This window comes from Elephantulus edwardii, unplaced genomic scaffold, assembly GCF_000299155.1.
Source record: "Elephantulus edwardii isolate Elephantulus edwardi_28Jun2011 unplaced genomic scaffold, EleEdw1.0 scaffold00120, whole genome shotgun sequence".
Classification (NCBI taxonomy): Eukaryota; Metazoa; Chordata; class Mammalia; order Macroscelidea; family Macroscelididae; genus Elephantulus; species Elephantulus edwardii.
The window spans coordinates 3,378,953-3,396,029 of record NW_006399870.1 but is presented as its reverse complement, the minus strand read 5'-3'; the positions used below and the strand labels follow the sequence as shown (position 1 = coordinate 3,396,029).

At 48.2% G+C, this 17,077-nt stretch overlaps 2 protein-coding genes across 2 annotated transcripts in view; one reads left to right on the top strand and one right to left on the bottom strand.

Annotated features, from left to right (window-relative positions):
• LOC102851165 (beta-galactosidase-1-like protein 2-like) overlaps nucleotides 1–4,829 on the top strand; it is a 92,725-nt gene extending 87,896 nt beyond the window's left edge. Inside the window, exons 18-21 of the mRNA XM_006892849.1 lie at nucleotides 3,175–3,262; nucleotides 3,572–3,683; nucleotides 4,081–4,197; nucleotides 4,743–4,829. Of these exons, the coding sequence (XP_006892911.1) occupies nucleotides 3,175–3,262; nucleotides 3,572–3,683; nucleotides 4,081–4,197; nucleotides 4,743–4,829 (404 nt within the window). The remainder of the gene's footprint in view (nucleotides 1–3,174; nucleotides 3,263–3,571; nucleotides 3,684–4,080; nucleotides 4,198–4,742) is intronic.
• A 6,699-nt stretch (nucleotides 4,830–11,528) lies between these two features.
• Nucleotides 11,529–17,077, bottom strand: part of B3GAT1 (beta-1,3-glucuronyltransferase 1 (glucuronosyltransferase P)) — a 12,085-nt gene continuing 6,536 nt past the window's right edge. Inside the window, exons 3-5 of the mRNA XM_006892813.1 lie at nucleotides 14,385–14,890; nucleotides 13,141–13,437; nucleotides 11,529–11,621 (exon numbers count right to left, since the gene is read on the bottom strand). Coding sequence (XP_006892875.1) covers nucleotides 11,535–11,621; nucleotides 13,141–13,437; nucleotides 14,385–14,890 — 890 coding nt within the window. The 3' untranslated portion in view covers nucleotides 11,529–11,534. The remainder of the gene's footprint in view (nucleotides 11,622–13,140; nucleotides 13,438–14,384; nucleotides 14,891–17,077) is intronic.

Here is a 17,077-nt window from a genome sequence, read left to right as displayed (position 1 = left end):
CACTAAACCAAAAAGAATGTCAGAAACATTTCAGTAAATAGGAAATGATCAAGAACTGATAATCTGAAGGAAGAAATCCAGGCTGCACTGAAGGCATTGCCCCAAAATTAAGTTCCAGCAATTATGCTGTACCACTTGAGGTATTTCAGCAAACAGATGCTTCCCTAGACATGCTAACTTGAAGGTGCCAAAAATTTGGAAAACAATGTCTTGGTAAGCTAGCTCAAAAAGATTCATATTTGTGCCCATTCAAAAAAAGAAAAAGAAGGAAGGTAATCCATTGAGGAGCAGTGATGTCAGTCTAGAGACTATGATGCACCTGATAGGCCATCGTCTTTGCCATTACTTGCTAGGCATCAGAGAGCTAGACAATGACTAAAGATGATAGAAGAAGAATCAATGCCTTTGAAGCTGTGGTGCTGGAAAATAGTATTGAATACACCATGGACTGCTAAGAGAACAAACAGGTCCAGCCTAAAGAGGGTGAAACTAGTCTGCTCCTTGGAGGCAAGGATTTTGAAGCTCTGTCTGACATACTTTAGATATGTTGCAAGGAGGGAGGGACATCATGCTTGGAACGATGGAGGGACAGCACAAGAGATGAAGACCCTGGATGGCTCAGTGACTAAGATAATGGAGTAGGTGTGTCAGAAACAATTTAATAGGCTCAGGATAGAGAGGGTTTAGAGCTCGTGTGCATAGGGTTGCTATGAGTCAGAACTGACTCGAAAGCACATATCAACAACATCGTTAATATCACATGTAACATCTAGCTGAAAATCATTCACAAATTACTTGGAGCAGTATAATCACAGGGAATGCCAGAAATTCAAGCTGGATTCAAAAGAGGAAAAAAGAATATTGTTGCTGATGTCAAATGGATCTGAAAGCAGAATCTACCATAAAGAGGTTTACTTGTAATTTACTGACTATGCAAAAGCATTTGACTTTGTGGATCATAAAAAGTAGGGATAATTTCTGAAGAATTAGATTGCAGAACAATTAATTGTGCTCACACAGAGCCTGTACATAAGCAATGAAGAAGTCATTTTAACAAAATAAGGACAGTTGTGCATCAAGGCTATATCCTTTTACATACCAATATTTTGGACAATTTATATTCTGAGCAAAAAAATTCAACAAGATGAACTATATGAAAAGAATGCAATATTAAGAATGGAGGAAGCATAATAAAAAATTCATTATGCAGATGACACAGAGTAATTCATGTACATATTGAAAAAGTTGATACAGCTTCAGTATGGATCACATCTCAAGATAAAGAAAAATAAGAATCCTCAAACCTGGACCAATAAATAACACTATGACAAGTGTAGAAACTATTGAGTTTACCAAGGATTTACTTTTACTTGTATCCATAATCAATAGTTATGAAAGCAATAGTAAAAAAAAAAAATCAAATCACTTAATCCATTAGGAAAAACTGTCAAGGACGTCTTCCAAGTGCTAAAGAGAAGCCCCTTTAAGTGTTAAAACTAAAGGTGTTTTCAGTTGCCTCAGGTACTTGTGAAAGTTGGGCAGTGAATAAGGAAGGCTGAAAAAGAACTAATTATGGAATTAATGAAGAATATTGAACATACCAGAGACTGCCAAAAGAACAAAGAAATCTGTCTTGGAAAACATGCATTCAGAGGACTCCTTAAGGGCAAGAATGATGGTACCTCATCTCACATATTTTGGGCGTGTTATCAGGAGCCCCTAGTTCCTGGTGAAGGACATCATGCTTGGAAGAGCAGCAGGTCAGCAAAGGGGTGGAACACCCTCAGTGAAATGGACTGATGCATTCCCAGTAGGAATGTGTTTAAGCACAGAGGGATTACGGGAATAGCACAGGATTAGGCAGGGTCTTATCTGGTTGTACAGAGTCAATCTGAGTCAGTGCCAACTCAGTGGAACCTACTAACAACAACACTGTCAAAATATGAGTAATTTCAGAGAAGTTAAGAAAAGTGCATTCACACAAAATAAGTCACATTGTGACAAGGAAGACAGGATTCCCAGTTACCGTGGGTTTTGCCTTTCTCTTTGGTTAAAATTCCAGTATCATCCGGAAGAATCTTTTAGAGAAAGGATCTTCCGGGCACCTGCCAGGAAAGCATTGTGATCCAGTCACTCAGCAGAGCTTCCTGGCTTCTCCTATTTGGACCTCTCCAGGATGCTCACAGTGCCTGCCTGCACTGCTCAGGTTCACCTCACCTTCTTTCCCCATATCATTTCCTTGTATTGTTCTCCGAATTTCAGCCTTATCCTTCAGCAGGCTTCGTCTTCAGGCCCAGCTTCATGCCCTTTGTCCTCCTGGGGATTGGCAGGGACTCAGCATTATCCTTCTTCCAAGTCTATGCTGCCTCAGACCCCTTGTCAGGGTGTATCTTGGACCGTCTCTAGAATTCTGATCTTCTGGATCATGGTCAGACACCTTCTCTCTTAAAATAGTGTGCTCCCTGCGACACCAGTTCCTACCATCTGAGAGTGTCTTCAGGCCCTGTGAATTGACATTTCTGCTCTGGCATCTCAGCATCTCCATGATCAAGATCACCTTCATCAAAGTGATCACGGGAGATTCTCAGGGGCCACCTTAGCTGGACAACACCAAGGCACTAAATAGCCCTACTCAAGTACGCTTACTTTGGTCATGGTACCCATGTATTATTACCATCTGCTCTCAGTTGAAATGTTTTTTAAATTTCCTTTGATCTTAGGTCATTTTGGAAGCTATTTAGTTGAGTTGTGTCTTGTGAGACAACACTTTAACTGATTCTTGAAATTAGGCTAGAGGCTCTGTTGATCGCTTGGTGATCTATCATTTTGACCTTATTCTACTCTGTCTTGGAATGATCAGCCCCAAAAAGGAAGTTTCCCTCATAAAGTCCAGAAGAGGGCTCTCATTACCCTGGCCTCCTACCTGAAGCTCTACAGGTAGAAGCCCTATCCTACCTCCCTCTTCAACAGCAAATCCTAAGCCTGAGAAATACTGGTATTAATCATTCTCAAAACCACTGGGCTTTCTGGGAAGGTCTGATGCCAAGTGAGAAGTTCCTCAGGCAGTATACACTCCAGGAAGAATCCCGCCAAACTTTCCCGAAGCCTTCCCTGTGTAGCTAGTTACTGCCCACCCACCTACCTTCCTTATGATCCCTTGTCTCCTTACCACAGGTCTGATTGGAGACCTCTATCTAGATGGGTCTCCCCTGAAAAATTTCAGAATCTACAGCCTGGATATGAAAAAGAGCTTCTTTCAGAGGTGAGCACTTCCTTGGACCAGGGTGTGAGCTCATAGGGAAAATGCAAAGAGAGCCAGCAAGGACCTCAGTGACACACTAGCCTCACCCTTCTCCCCAGAGGTGTGAGCAGACCCAGCCCAGGGGACTTTACCACTGTAAGTAAGGGCCGGCAGCAGTGTATGCAGATGGACTGACTGTCCCCATGACCCACCTGCTGCCAGCCCTGTGCTCTGGCTACAAAAGTGGGAACTTGACTTTGGATTTAGATATAGGCCTGGGGCTAGAGGAGGGAGTGCCTTCTTCCCTCTGTGCCACATTTCCACCTTTAGGTTCAGCATCAACAAATGGAGCTCCGTTCCAGAAGTTCCGACATTCCCTGCTTTCTTCTTGAGTGGCTTGTCAGTTGGCCCTGCCCCTTATGATACCTTTCTGAAGCTGGAGGTTTGTAAACCCATGGTCTCCCATTTTTCACACAACGATTTGGAGCTACAAGCCCCTTTTTCTTGGCCTTGACTTGTGCCAAAGGCATCCCCACCTTTACATTTGAACCCTGGGGCTTCCCAGGGTGGAAGGTCAGTACAGAACACTGGAAGCTGGTGGAGCTTCCTCTCAGGGCCCAGGTTCCTACTTCCCTTCTGAACTTGGACATCATACCTCAAATGCATGCAATTATTAGGAATCGGAACTAATAGAACCCCAAGATTCTACATTATGGCTGTCAGAACCTCAGGACCCTGGACAAAAGAGGAGTATATGAATGGCTGTGTCTCTGCCTTCCTGTGTAACATTAGCTATGATCTTTTGTGATTGACTAATGTCCTCCCTACTCCATCCAAAGGGCTGGGAAAAGGGGGTTGTGTTCATCAATGGCCAAAATCTTGGACGATACTGGAACATTGGACCCCAAGAGACCCTCTACCTCCCAGGTGCCTGGTTGGACCCAGGTATCAACCAGGTAAGAGGACATACCAACCTTATTCCCTGCCTGTGACCCCCTGGCCTGCCTTCTTGTGAACACAGGGGAAACCCGAAGGTTGGCAGGCCAAGTGCACTGCTGACTTGGTGGTTCCAGGATGTGTCAAAGCTGCACACTCCTTTCAGCTCCAAAGGCAGAAAGAAAGACCTCTCAGCTATCCTGAGAGCAGGGATTTGTTTCTAAATGTGAGGCCTCAGCTTCTTTTGGATTGGTGTTTGTGAGGAAAACCCTAACCGCAGCTTAGTCAGCTCCCTACGGCCCCTTCTCATGCCGGCCTCATGGATGGGTATCAGTATGTGTCTCAGAGCCCTTTAGTTGCCAGCTCTAAGTTAGTGCAGGCAGCTGCACTAACACTTCCTTCATCTTCCTCAGCATAGATGAACTGTTCTTCTGGCTCGGCTCCTCAGTCTTTCTCCTCAGCCTTGGAGGCCATAACTCCCAGTAATTACAAGCCCTGTGCCTCTCTCTCCTGGTTGTCAGGCCTGATCTCAGCCACCAACATATCCTAGTCATTCTCTTTCCAGGTCATTGTATTTGAAGAGAAGATGGCAGGCCCAGTGATACAGTCTATGGACACACCTCGCCTGGGCAGGAACCAGTACATTAACTGAGCCACACCCTGCCATCCTCCTGGTGACCAGAGGATGCAAGGCTGCTCCTTCATGCCCTCCCGGAGAGCATTAGCAGTGGCAGCTTCAAGGTGGACAGGAGAGTCTGGAGATTCAATCTGCTGTCTCCACCCTGAAGTTTGAAGAAGAGGGTGGGAGGTGAAGGGGAAGCTTTCATGTAGTTAGTGGCAGCACCTGATCTGCCGGGTAAAGGCAGAGTAATATCCCTCTCTCGGTTTGGGAATATTATTCAAATGCCCTGTGGTAAGCACCTGAGCTCACACAAAAAGCACAGAGGTGAGCTAGACATAAGCTCCAGGCTGAACCAAATATGTTCCTTTGGTGGCATCCTCTCAGCTGGGGCCTGGTCCCTTTTCTCTTCTGATATAGCAGGCTTGAGACCCTCTATAGGGGAGGGGAGGGGGCCACACTCATGCGGACATTATTTCTTCTTCATAATCCTCTGTCTTCTCTGGAGTTTTAGAGACACACACATTTTCTCCTTTTCATTTCTACTCTGATTGCCACAACTAGACGACAAGCCAAAGCCTCACAGAGACAGAAATATCCAACCACTTATTTTCCTGATTTGCAAATATTTCTAGCCTTTGCTCAGTGAGAATAGATGAAGCATAAACTGAAGAAGAACACTATCTGAAGAAGATCCTAATAGACAAACAGCCTCCCTCACCTCAGAGGCCCCAGGACACTCAGCTAGCACTGGGCAGGGAGCTACGCTGGGCATGTTAGGGTAGCCTTGGCCTGCAGACACAGCCAAGCCTGTCCCCCAGCTTCTGTCTCCCTCTTCTAGTTCCTGTAATCAGTCAGCTTGGGAGGAAGAAACAGCTTTCTCTACCATCATCTCCATGTTCTAAGGCTGATACTTGTTCTGGGGACCCAGTGCAACGAGTCAGTTCAGGTTCTTTGTTCTGAATTGCGATAAATTGTTAACCAGGCCATTTAAAAAAAAAAGAAGAAAGAAAGAAATGTTATTTAATCTATGCTGCTGTTCACCAGAGGAGAAGGCAGTTGGGTCAGACCCACATTTAGCTCAGCTGCTACATATGTGTCTAAAAACTGACTACCCAGTGCATAGATGGTCCATGCTCCTGGTGTGCCGTGACCTGCTGGCCTTGGCTTCTCTGCACTGTCACTGCGCATTGGAGGTGCCCTTGGAACAGGAGAGGTCAGATCTAAATTCATACTAGGCATTTGGTGGGGAACAAAGAGGAGCAGGGACCGCCTCGACCCCAGGAGCTAGGTTAGCTTCAATAAAGTGAATATTTCTGCACAAACAGCACTGACTTCTGTTGCCAGAAACAAATGATCTTCATTCATAGTCAGAGTCTAATAACAGACACCTAATGTACACCTCTGCCCACAGCAGCTCAATAGAAGACTGAGAGGAACAGAGTGGGCCAAGGGGCCCTCAGGTGCCCCAGAGGCTGCACCCCTGCAGCCACAGGAGCAAGTCCTGAGGGGGGACAAGGACAGCCAGGGAGAACTGACTCAAATGTCCCATATAGGGTGGTGAAATGGGGCTTACTTTTATAAAATCAAGATCTTCAGTGGTATATAGGATCACAGGTTGGTGAATTCCCCAATTTTGTCTAAAGCAGCCAATTCTCCTCGAGCTGCCTTGAACCTGAAAGCACAGAGCCACAATGTCAGTGCTGCTGGGACCTGGCCTGGGCTGGGAGCCGCGGTATCTCATTTCCCATCAATAATGTTACTACATGGGTCTAGGCAAATTAGCTTCTGTTGGAGAACATGACAGAGAGCTGTACTTTACGGGAATCTTCTGAAAATATTCACTGCACAATGAAGTATCCCTCTGAATTTTTCTTTCATGCAAAGCTAAACAGGGATGAATTGGTAATTTTGTAAAGTGAAGTCCTCATGCCCCATTTATTACTCCCACCCGCCTATCTGCCAAGCCACCTGCAGAGCTTCTGTCAAAGCACCCGGTGACAGACTGTACTTCAGCATTGGCAAAAGGCTTCATGTCTTCCTTCACTTTGTGACTTTTCATAGCTCCTTATGGATTCCTCCTTATAACCCCGTATTCCCAGGCCTTCATCACACATCACAGACTCTATCCTTGAGATCCACAAGCAGTCTTGATCCTGGGACCCACCGTGTTTGTCTCCAGGTTGCTGCAACTGTCTGCTTGTCCCATCTACTTCAGATGATGATCCAGCAGTGAAGTGGGGCTCCTGAGGTCCCCCGTGTCGGCCAGCTGCACACTGCCCACGTTTCTTACACCACTGTGACTCCTCCACATCTCCTCTATCAGCACATCCTTCTGGTCCTACTGTTCAGATACATCCAGAACTCAGCCCTTTCTGCCCCTGTGCCCTGTCTGATCCACCATCATCTTGTGTTTGAATACTGCTATTGCTGTCTCCCCTGGCGTGCAGCCACCCTTCTGTTGTCAGCAGAGTAAGCGGACTGGTTCTTAGAAACTGTCAGTTAGGTCATGTCAGTCCTCTGCTTTCAACCCTCTGGTGGCTTTCCATTTCATCCCATAAAAACCAAAACAGTTACACGGGTTCCTAGGGCAACCCTAGCTCACTGTCCATTCAGCTGCAGCCACATTGGGCTCTGTCTCCATCACTTCAAGTGCTCACCCGCACTGGGGAGGATGCTGTTCCCGGAGCGCTCTAAGCCGCTGGTGACTGCGTGCCTGGGGTCACAACTCCCTTCAGCTCTCATCAGTAATCCTTTCTGGCTGCTTTGTTGGGAGACTCAGCCCCTTCTCCACTTTGTCCCCTTCCTCTGCTTCTCTCGTCTTAAAACAAATCATATCTGAAATACCATCCCTTGTTCATTATCTCTCTTTGTAGAATATAAATTCCATGAAGATGAAGACTTTGTATTTTTAGTCGTGCACTAGCTCCTAGGTCCCCAGGTGGTGAAAATGCTACTAACCTAAAGGTTGTTTGAGTCCCCCCAGTGGTAACACAGTAGAAAGACCTGGTGTTCTGCTTCAGTAAGACTGCAGGCCCTAAAACCCTGTGGAGCACAGATGGACCCCAGCACATACAAGGTGGCCACATTCAAAATAGACTGTATGGAAGCAGTTGTATTTCTGTACTCTTTTCTATGCTAATTCTTAGACTTTCTGAAGTTGCAAGGAGGGATGTGTGCCTGTAAGGAGTGAAAAGAGATAATTTTTTTTAAATATATATGTTTGTCCACACAAGCGTTGAGGACTGTCCTTCATAGGGTCACTACGTGTCACCTACCACTCGACGGCACTTAACAACAATAACATCAACATAGAGATCCCTTGGCCCAGTGGACAAAAAGCAATGCTACCAAGCCAAAGGTGGGTGACTTTTAACCCGCGGCCCTCAGGCCTGTCTTTCATTGTTTTTGTTCAGGCATTCCTCTAGGTCACATAGCCCTGGTGTACAAGTTGCCATACAGTGGTAACTTGTGGTTGCTGTGAGGCTGAACATTGTGACACTGATGTGTCAAACGCATTAATGGCTGGTTACCCAATGTGGACAGAGAGTGGGGTGGAGCTCCCCAATTAAAACAAGCTTGGAAGGAGGAGTGGCATCCACTTCCATAATAGCTGGCCTCCGGAAACCCTTTGAACCTGGAGAGAGGATGAAAGGCACCCAAGCGTTGAGGACTCTCCTTCAAAGGGTTGCTATGAGGCCTGCCACTCGATGGCACTTAACAACAACAATATGTTTGTCCAATTTAAGCCCCTCTTTGTTCCTAAAGGAGCTTCGGTGGCAGTTGTGCTGCTAACTCAAAGGCTGTACCTCCCTAGCAATCCACCAGTGGAGAGATGAACAGTCTCCTCCCGTGAGATTTACAGCCCCAGGGACCCAGTGGGAGGTCAGCGAGGAGTCAGCTTCCGCTCAACAGCAAAAAGTGAGAGAGAGCTTCGTTCTAAGATGCAGATCTGGCTCATATCAGATATCTGATATTTGTTGGGTGGTTAAATTAGTGAGCGAGGCTAAAATAAGACAGGGCGAACGAGGATCAGGACTGTTAAAAACCATATTTGGCATTTAATTTTGAAACAAACGAAATACAGTTAAGTTAGAAGAGACCAGAGATGCAGGGGCAGGAGGCCTCTTCGTCCAGTTTGTGCCCCGGGGCCCCCTCAGCTCCAGCACCGCTTCGCTGGGGCCGGGCCAGTGCCAAGGAGCAGGGGACACACCCTGGGCTTGAAAAACAAATTGTCATCATGGGCCCAGCTCTTCTGATCTGTAACAAACTCATTCCCATCAACGATGAAGGTTGCAGTCCACCGGGGTTACAGTTATAAATAAATGTTCATGCAGGAGATGATAATAGGGGAAAACAATTGAACTAGCATCTGACAAAAAAGTGCCTTTTAAAAAATTGGAAGGATGTTCCCATTTTATTGTTTCTATCAATTTCCTAAAAATGAGCCCTGGGATTTTGACTAAGATGGTCACCTAAAGTCAGCCAGGCTGTGTTTGGGACTGGCTCCGCTGTGCTCCCCCGGCAGCAGGGGCCCTGAGCTCGGACCTGCGGTCAGGGGTGGCCCTTGTCCTCCTGTCTCTCCATGCCGTTTATGTGACTCCAAGGACCTATTTCAAAGCAGCTATGGGAAGTGTGGCGGGTCAGGGAAAGCACCTGCCAAGGGCCTGGGCATCCTGTCTGATTCCCAGCAGACAGCAATACTGTGGGGAACGAGATGTGTTTCAGAAGCAGGAGCCACTGCAGGTACATCTGCTGGCTTGACTCCCACCCAGCTGCAAGCGGACTCTGAATAGCCTGTGTGTTTAAACAGAGTGGGCATTGCTAGCAGTTAAAAATGCAATACCTTTTCAGTCGGGTCTTTCCTTTCTCTTCAATTGGGAGGAAAATTGTGCTTCCAACTCTCAAGAACACAAGGGAAATGAACACCAGAGGGCACCATCTAGTGAGAAAGCCGTGGGGGTGGGGGTGGTGGCGGTAGCACTTGGGCCCTGGTCACCTTGATCATTGCTCCTTCTCTGGGCTGGGGTGGCGGGACAGGGAGGTGGGGATGAGGTGTGTTTGCTCTGAGTGCGTCCCTCATGCAGGGAAAAGACATTTTCTCTTCACAGTTTGTGTTTAAATACATGATTTCCAGTGGTGTATGATCAGGTCTTCTTTCCCCTGGTATCCTAATGACCTCTGTCCCCTCCCCTGAAACCCTCCAAAGGAAGGGTTTGACCTGGGAGCGCCTACCATCTGCAAGCAGAAGGAGATCCCCTTTCCTTTTTGATCTGAAGTTGTCTGAGAGTTCCAGAAGAGGACTTCTCAGCTGGGCCTGGTCTTGTCCACTCCAGGTGGGCAAGGGCTGTCAGTGCCCAGGGCACAGGAAAGCTGTGTTGTGGACGGTGGTGCATCACATGGTTTCTTGGTTCGGATTCTTTCAGTGACCTGTGTGGATCTGGTGCTGGAGAAGGCTGGGAGTCATAGGGCCAGAGGCCGGGCTGACGCTCATACCCCAGCGTGAGGTACACAGAGCCTGTCAGCAGGCCCAGGCCAACATGCAGAGCTATTGAGAATCCCAGACAGCCAGTTCTGTAAACATGAACCAAAGGAAAACAAAGAGGTATGTCTGCTTTGGGAGCAGCCCTCAGGAAGAGGAGTGAGGTGGGGATGGACATCCATTTTTCCCAGTGGCTGCTCTGCCGTCTTCACAGTTCCCTGGTTGAGGTCCAGTGTGGCCGCTGGGCCTGGATCAGGGTGGAAGGAGGGCAGGTGTGTCCACTCCTTAGCCCCTATCATTTTGGCTGGAGGTGCAGCAGCATCTTTTGACAACTCTGAAGACAGGGCCTTGTCAGGAATGCCCTGGGATGCTTGTGCAGGCTGGCCTTGCTAACAGACAGCTGTGCTCCCACCCCTGAAGTCTCTCTCGGGCCATTGGTCAAGTCAGATGGAAGAAAATAACAGGACTAAGGTTTCTGTGCTTTGTGTTATCTGTCCTTCATCTCGGCATTAAGCTGGCCTCTCTCTGAATCTCCCAACTGAGAAAGGAGGGTGACAGTAATCCCTCAAGAGTTAGCCTTGGAAGGATCATCACCCATGGGCGAGAGAGCAGCAGGCCAAGAACAGGGTCTGAAAAGGAGGATCCTGTGGAGGGAGGGAGAAGAGTGTTGGTGAGGTATGAGGCTTTAGGACCAGGAGCAAGGGCCAGCCACCTGGGCCAAGCCCCTGACTACAGGTCAACAGAGGTCTTACAGAGCCAACCCATAGGTGTCCTATGGCACTTGATTAAGGGTTACTGGAAAGGGCTTTCCCAGGGTCCCAGTTAGAGTGGGAAGTAGGGGTGGGGCTTTGTACTGATGCATTTTAAGTGGAACTGGCAGAGGTGAGCTTTATGTTCAAGGGACAAAACAGAGTGAGAGTTTATGGTAAAGAGGAGAGTGTGATACAGAAGGTGTGATTAACTCCAGAGTCAGAGGGACAGATGTGTGTCCTGTTGTCTGAGCCCCCACCCCTATCTTGCATAACATAGACTAGGAAAGACAGATATATGGAGTGCTGTCAAGAAGTGAGATGCCGGAGTCTAGCGAACATTCGGCAGAAGCCTTTGGCTGGCCTCTCTCTTGCCCTGCTGTGCCTTGCCTCCCACAGAAGGAGGGCTGTAAGGGAACCTTTGGGGAGACTGGTGCTAGGTCTTGCCACTACCTGTGTCTCCCCTACCCATTCCCCACCCTCACAGCTTCATACCTGTCTCTGCAGCTAGATCTCCATACTGGGGTCGGTGAAGCCTTTCTTCCCCTCATTGACCAGCACTGGCTTCTCTGTCCGTGTGTGCCATACCAGAATCTGTGTCCAGAGACATTACACAATGGGCAAGCCTTGACCTTGGCCTGCCCCCCTTCCCCTCCCACACCTCACAAGCATTTCTCCATCCCCCTGGCCCTTGTTCTGTCAAGTTTTCTTGATTGTTCTTTATTTCTGCCTACTTCCCTCATTCTTGCTATTTGTGCATGAGATGCATTCAAAATATCTGCTGGAAACATGAAATCTACAGCTATGGAAAACAAAGATCCCAAGAATTCCTCCCCTGGGTTTCCTGGTGGATTTCTCTAAGGAGAGAGAAAGAACTTTCCGGAACCTTCAGCTCAGTCAAATGGCCCAGGTCTAGGAAGTCCAAATTAAAAGGTGCATGTGCAAACTGAGCCCAGCTACTTTGAGGGAGGAGGCAAAGTCGGCGATCACCACCCCATCCCCATGTCCCCACCTAGCTTTTGTGTGGCTGCCCTCCAGATGGTAAAGTGCTGGTGTCCTGGATTGAAATGTGCCAACATGGCAAGGCTGTGTTTCTCAACAGTGTGGCAGTTACATAATAATGCATTCATCTGCAAGAATGTTTTCTGATGTGATTAGCCAATCAAGTGTAAGGGAATTAGGGTGAGATTCAACACCCTTACCCAGGTCCCAGAGCCCTGATAAGCTCCTTTGGGGTGTGGACTGCCTCAGCTTTTACCTTACAAGAGATAAAAGGAGAGAGAAGTAAGCAAAAAAGGAGGGGCTCTTGTGTCTGGGTGCAAAGCCTGTTCTTGGGAACTGGGGTCCCTGTGCTGGGAGCCTCCTATCTCAGGGGAAGACACAGACATCTCCCAGGAGCACTCAGCCCACAGAGGAAACAAAGCCCTTTCACAGAGCCAAAAGAGAGAAAGCCTTCTGCTAGTACTGGTACTCTGAATTCAGACTTCCAGGCTCCTGAGCTGTGAGCTGGTTAAGTTTTCATTTCTTAAAGTCATCTTCCTGTGTTATTTCTGGGTTTTCTTACTCTTGCTGTCAATCTAACACTGACTCATAGCTGAGCCTCCAATGGGTTTTTGGAGGCTGTAAATTGCACAGCAGAAGACTGCCCATCTTTCTCCCACCAAGTCACAAGTGGACTTGAACTTGCAGAGAAGAGCCATCTTTGGATTTACAGCACCATTCCCTATGTACTACACCATCAGATCTCACTTGGAAAAAAAAATTCTATTATAGCAGCACTAAATAAGTAGACAACTGTCTCTTATTTGCAAGGCCATTTTTGGGCACTTCGTTTCTGCCTACCTTTAAAGGAGCTCTGGTGACAGTGACATGTTGCACTGTGAACTGAAAGGTCAGTGGTTTGAATCTGCCAGCTGATTTTTGGGACATGTCAGGCAGTCTCCTCTGATAAAGTTTTACAGCCTTGGAAATGGAATTGAATGAAGGCTCCCTATGAGTCAGAATCAATGCCACAGCAGTGAGCTTGGCTGTGGTTCTGTTACAGGCAGTGAAAGGCTGTTATGAGCCTGGACACGCTTGTCTTATGACCAGTTCTGCTGAGGAGCCAACCTACCTTGGTGCAGTTGGCAGCCTTGGGCTCCAGGTCACTGAGGGTGACAAGTTCTCGAAGGAGGCTGCTTTCCTGGTAGCCCCCCTTGACACCACGCAGTTTGAAGTAGGCCTGGCTTCGCTGCAGAATAAGTCGCAGATTGACGGCAAATCCAGCCATGTCTATTGCAAATGGTCGGTGGGGGTCGAACACTGTCTTCCAGCCGACCACCTTCCCTGCTCCATTCACCTTTGGGGACTCGTACCGGAGGCCACCCACAAAGGCAACTGGCCACACAGATACCCTCCGGGTGCTTCGCATCTACAAATCAAAGCACCCGATGGTCAGGGTGCATCTCACGCCCATGCGCGGTGCAATGTAAACGCTCCCACACTCAGGGTGTGGCTCTTTCCCTGCCTGTGGACATCATCCACCTGGTGGCATATGCAGAGAGCCTGCCCCATGCTATACTGGACCAGACTCCTCACACTGGCCAGTCTCCTCCACATTGCCCTTTCCACTCAATCTTACCTTTTACTTTTTCGCTTTCAACTCTCTCATTTAGCCATTTGGAGTTTGAACAAACCCCTGCCCAAACTCTGGCTACCATTCTCATAAACCATTCTTGTTGTTGTTGTTACGTGCAGAAAGTTGACAGTTGACTCACAGGACCCTATGAACAACAGACCTGAACTCAGCCCTATCCTGAGCTAATCTCACTGTCTCCAACACACTTACGCCCATTACCCCAGTTACTGCATCAATTCATCTAATCCTGGGTCTTTCCCTCCTGCACTGACCTTCTACCCTTCCAAGTATGATGTCCTTCTCCAAGGACTGGACCTTCCTGACGACATGCCGTTATAACTGTATGTGCCATCGATTAGGAAGCTTAAATTGTTCCACCAGAAGTTTCCAGTATCTGTGTGGAATGACCACACCCAAAATCTCGGATCAGAAGTGCCATTTAGAGCTTCAGACATCAGCTTTCTTTTCTACTAACTAGAGCTGCTTAACACTGCAGTGGGATTTCTTCACCCTCCCTCCTTCTCTCTCTGCATTAACCCCAGCATGGCAATGCTCTTTCCCCCTGCTTAACCTGTCTCTCTGCACCCCCAATGCACCCACAATGCAGTCCCCAGTTGGGGGACTTCCCACTTGATTGTGCCACAAGTCCCTGCATCCATCATCAAACCTCTGAGTACTCTCTGTCCTCAGACCCTGTGTGTCCCGCGGCCCCTCCCGGCTGCCCACAGCCCCTGCCCCACCTCCTCGAAGAGCTCCAGGCTGTAGGTGTTGTCGTCGTCTGCGAAATAGACCACGCCCGGCTGGCTGGAGTTTCGGGGGAAGGTTTCGCGCAACCAGCGCAGCGCCAGGTTGCGCTGCATGGTGCCACGGGGGATGCGCGGGTCGCGTGCGTCCCCGCGCAGTTTATAGTTGCGGGGCGTCTCGACGTGCAGGTGCGTGTAGTTGAGGCCCGTGTCGCGCAGCAGCCGGGCGGTGAGCGGCGTGCGCCGGGGCGCGTCCTCCACCACCAGCCAGTGCAGGTTGGGCACGTGCAGCAGCGTGTTGGCCATGCGCGTCAGCTCGGCCTTCTGCACCGGGCGGCTGTACGTGGGCGTGACCACGTGGATGGTGGGCAGTGTGTCCGACCAGGGCGGGGGCCGTGTGTACACGTACTCGGTCCGGACCACCTCCACGATATCTCGATCAGACATGCAGTACTCCCTGGAGTCCGCGCCTGTCGCGCTGCGCCTGCTGTCGCTCCCGTCATCTGTGCCAAAGAGGAGAAACGGCGGGGTGTGGAGAAGAAATCCGGGGCCTACCCACTCGCATAAAGGGGGCCCTTCCTCCCCTAAACCGTGGCTGTGTCGCTGCATCTGAGCCCTCAGGCTTTGCCTCCAGATCTACAGCTCTGGCAACCCAAACAAACACGGTTCTAATCCAGCAGCTGCCCAGAAAGAGAAGGCTAGACCTCTCCCTTGCAATTTACTATCTCTGAAAACCGCTGGAGGGTCAGCTATGGGTCAGTTACAACTCCAAGGTAAATATAACAACATAGTGGGGTTTAGTTACGAGTTACCCTCTGGAGTTCTATGAATTGTCCAGGAGGAAGTGACACACAAATGGCCTTTCCTCCCACTCATGACAGTTGGCAGCCCTCTAATTTGAATGCAGCTAGTCATGTTCCAAGGGAGTTCTGGTGGTCTAGTGGCAAGAAGCTGCGCTGCAATCATGAAGGCATGAGGTCCGAGGCCACAAGCAATCTCCTCCTGAATGATTAACTAACTGCCTCTTAAAACCTCCCAGAAGGTCAGCTATAGATAGGTTCCAACTCTATGGTACACAACAGTCATATTCCAAGGCTGCATCTTGGAATCCTGAATGTACAAGAATCAAGTGTCCAGACCTTCAGGAGCTGCCCTCCTAATGGCCCAGCGTCCAGGATGATCTTCTGTAATGGTTCCAAGTGGTGGAGACAACACAGTGCGGCTCTCCTCAGGGAGGACTGCCAGGCCCCTCAGGTGGAGTCTGGGCCCGTGTGGCTGCTACCAGAGCACAACACTGACTTCTCAGGAGCTTTCAGTGCAGCTCATCACGGGTCTTCACAATCCCCCCTCACCAGGCAAGGGTGTTCCCATACGAATCTATTGAATTGAGTTTTTCAATCTCCAGGCAGATCTTTGCTTTTAACTACTGCATTTCTTCTTGTGAATTTCACCTGTAATGTTCAGAATCATTTCAAATCCTGAATCTATAATTGCTGACTTTAGCTATTCTTGCATTTTGGTGTAACCCAAAGGATAGAGTGGAGAGGAGTGTTAGCTCTTCTGTTGGTTTTACTGTCATTTCCATAATCTGCGTTTCGTTCCACCATCTGACAGTCTATATCACATGCACCTAACTGCCCTGGCATCAAGGGCCAAACTGCAGCAGAGAGAGACACCACACAGCTGGGATGCCCCAGGGCAGAGTTCATCAAGATAACACAGAAGATTTTTTTTTTCTTATAGAAACCCAGATTTGGGGGTGGAATGGGGCAAGTATGAGAATACATTATTCCCTGGAGGCAGCCTGTGTGTGTGTGTCTCTCTCTCTCTCTCTCTCTCTCTCTCTCTCACACACACACACACACAAGACAGCTCTAACTGCTACAGCATTTTTTCCCCTTATAGCTTGAACATTTTGATCACTAGTAAACCTAGTAGTAGAAGAGAAAACAAGGCCATTCCTTGGGAATTTCTTCAATTTTAAGGACTTAGGCATTTAACCTACACGTGACCCTCACTATTCTCACACTGTCTTAACTAGACATTGTCAGAATTTGGAATCCAAATGCCTAGGCTCAGAATCTGCTTCTGTCACTTACTAACTATATTACCTCGAGCAAGTTACTTAATTCTGTTGCCCCAATTTCTGCAGCTGTAAAATGGAGCTAATAATAGCATCTAATTTATAGAATTATTATGCAGACTAATTGCTCTGCACACTGCCTGCCCATTACTCTCATTCTTCATCTATAGAACATACAATCAAGATGTATTCATAAGAAGTGGCGACTGGAATGCAAAAGTTGGAAACAAAGAAAGGTTTGGTAATTAAGGAAAAGGCCTTGGTGATAGAGAGTAGGCTGGAGAGCACATAACAGGATAACAATCAATTTACACATTTTTTAAAAAGTAGTAACTATACCACTGAACTTCATCCGGTGGAATATACAGGAACCAAGTCTACTCTATCTGTAGAAAGACAGTTGTTGTTGTTATGTGCCGTCTAGTCGCCTGCGACTCATAGCGACCCGATGTACAACAGCCCTAAACTCCGCTCTGTCCTGTGCCAATAGCACTGTCTCGGACACTCCCATCCCAATTATCCCAGTGACTGACCTCATAGAGGGCCTTCCTCTCCTGCGCCGTCCCTCCACCCTCCCAAGCATGATGTCCCTCTCTAAGGACCGGTC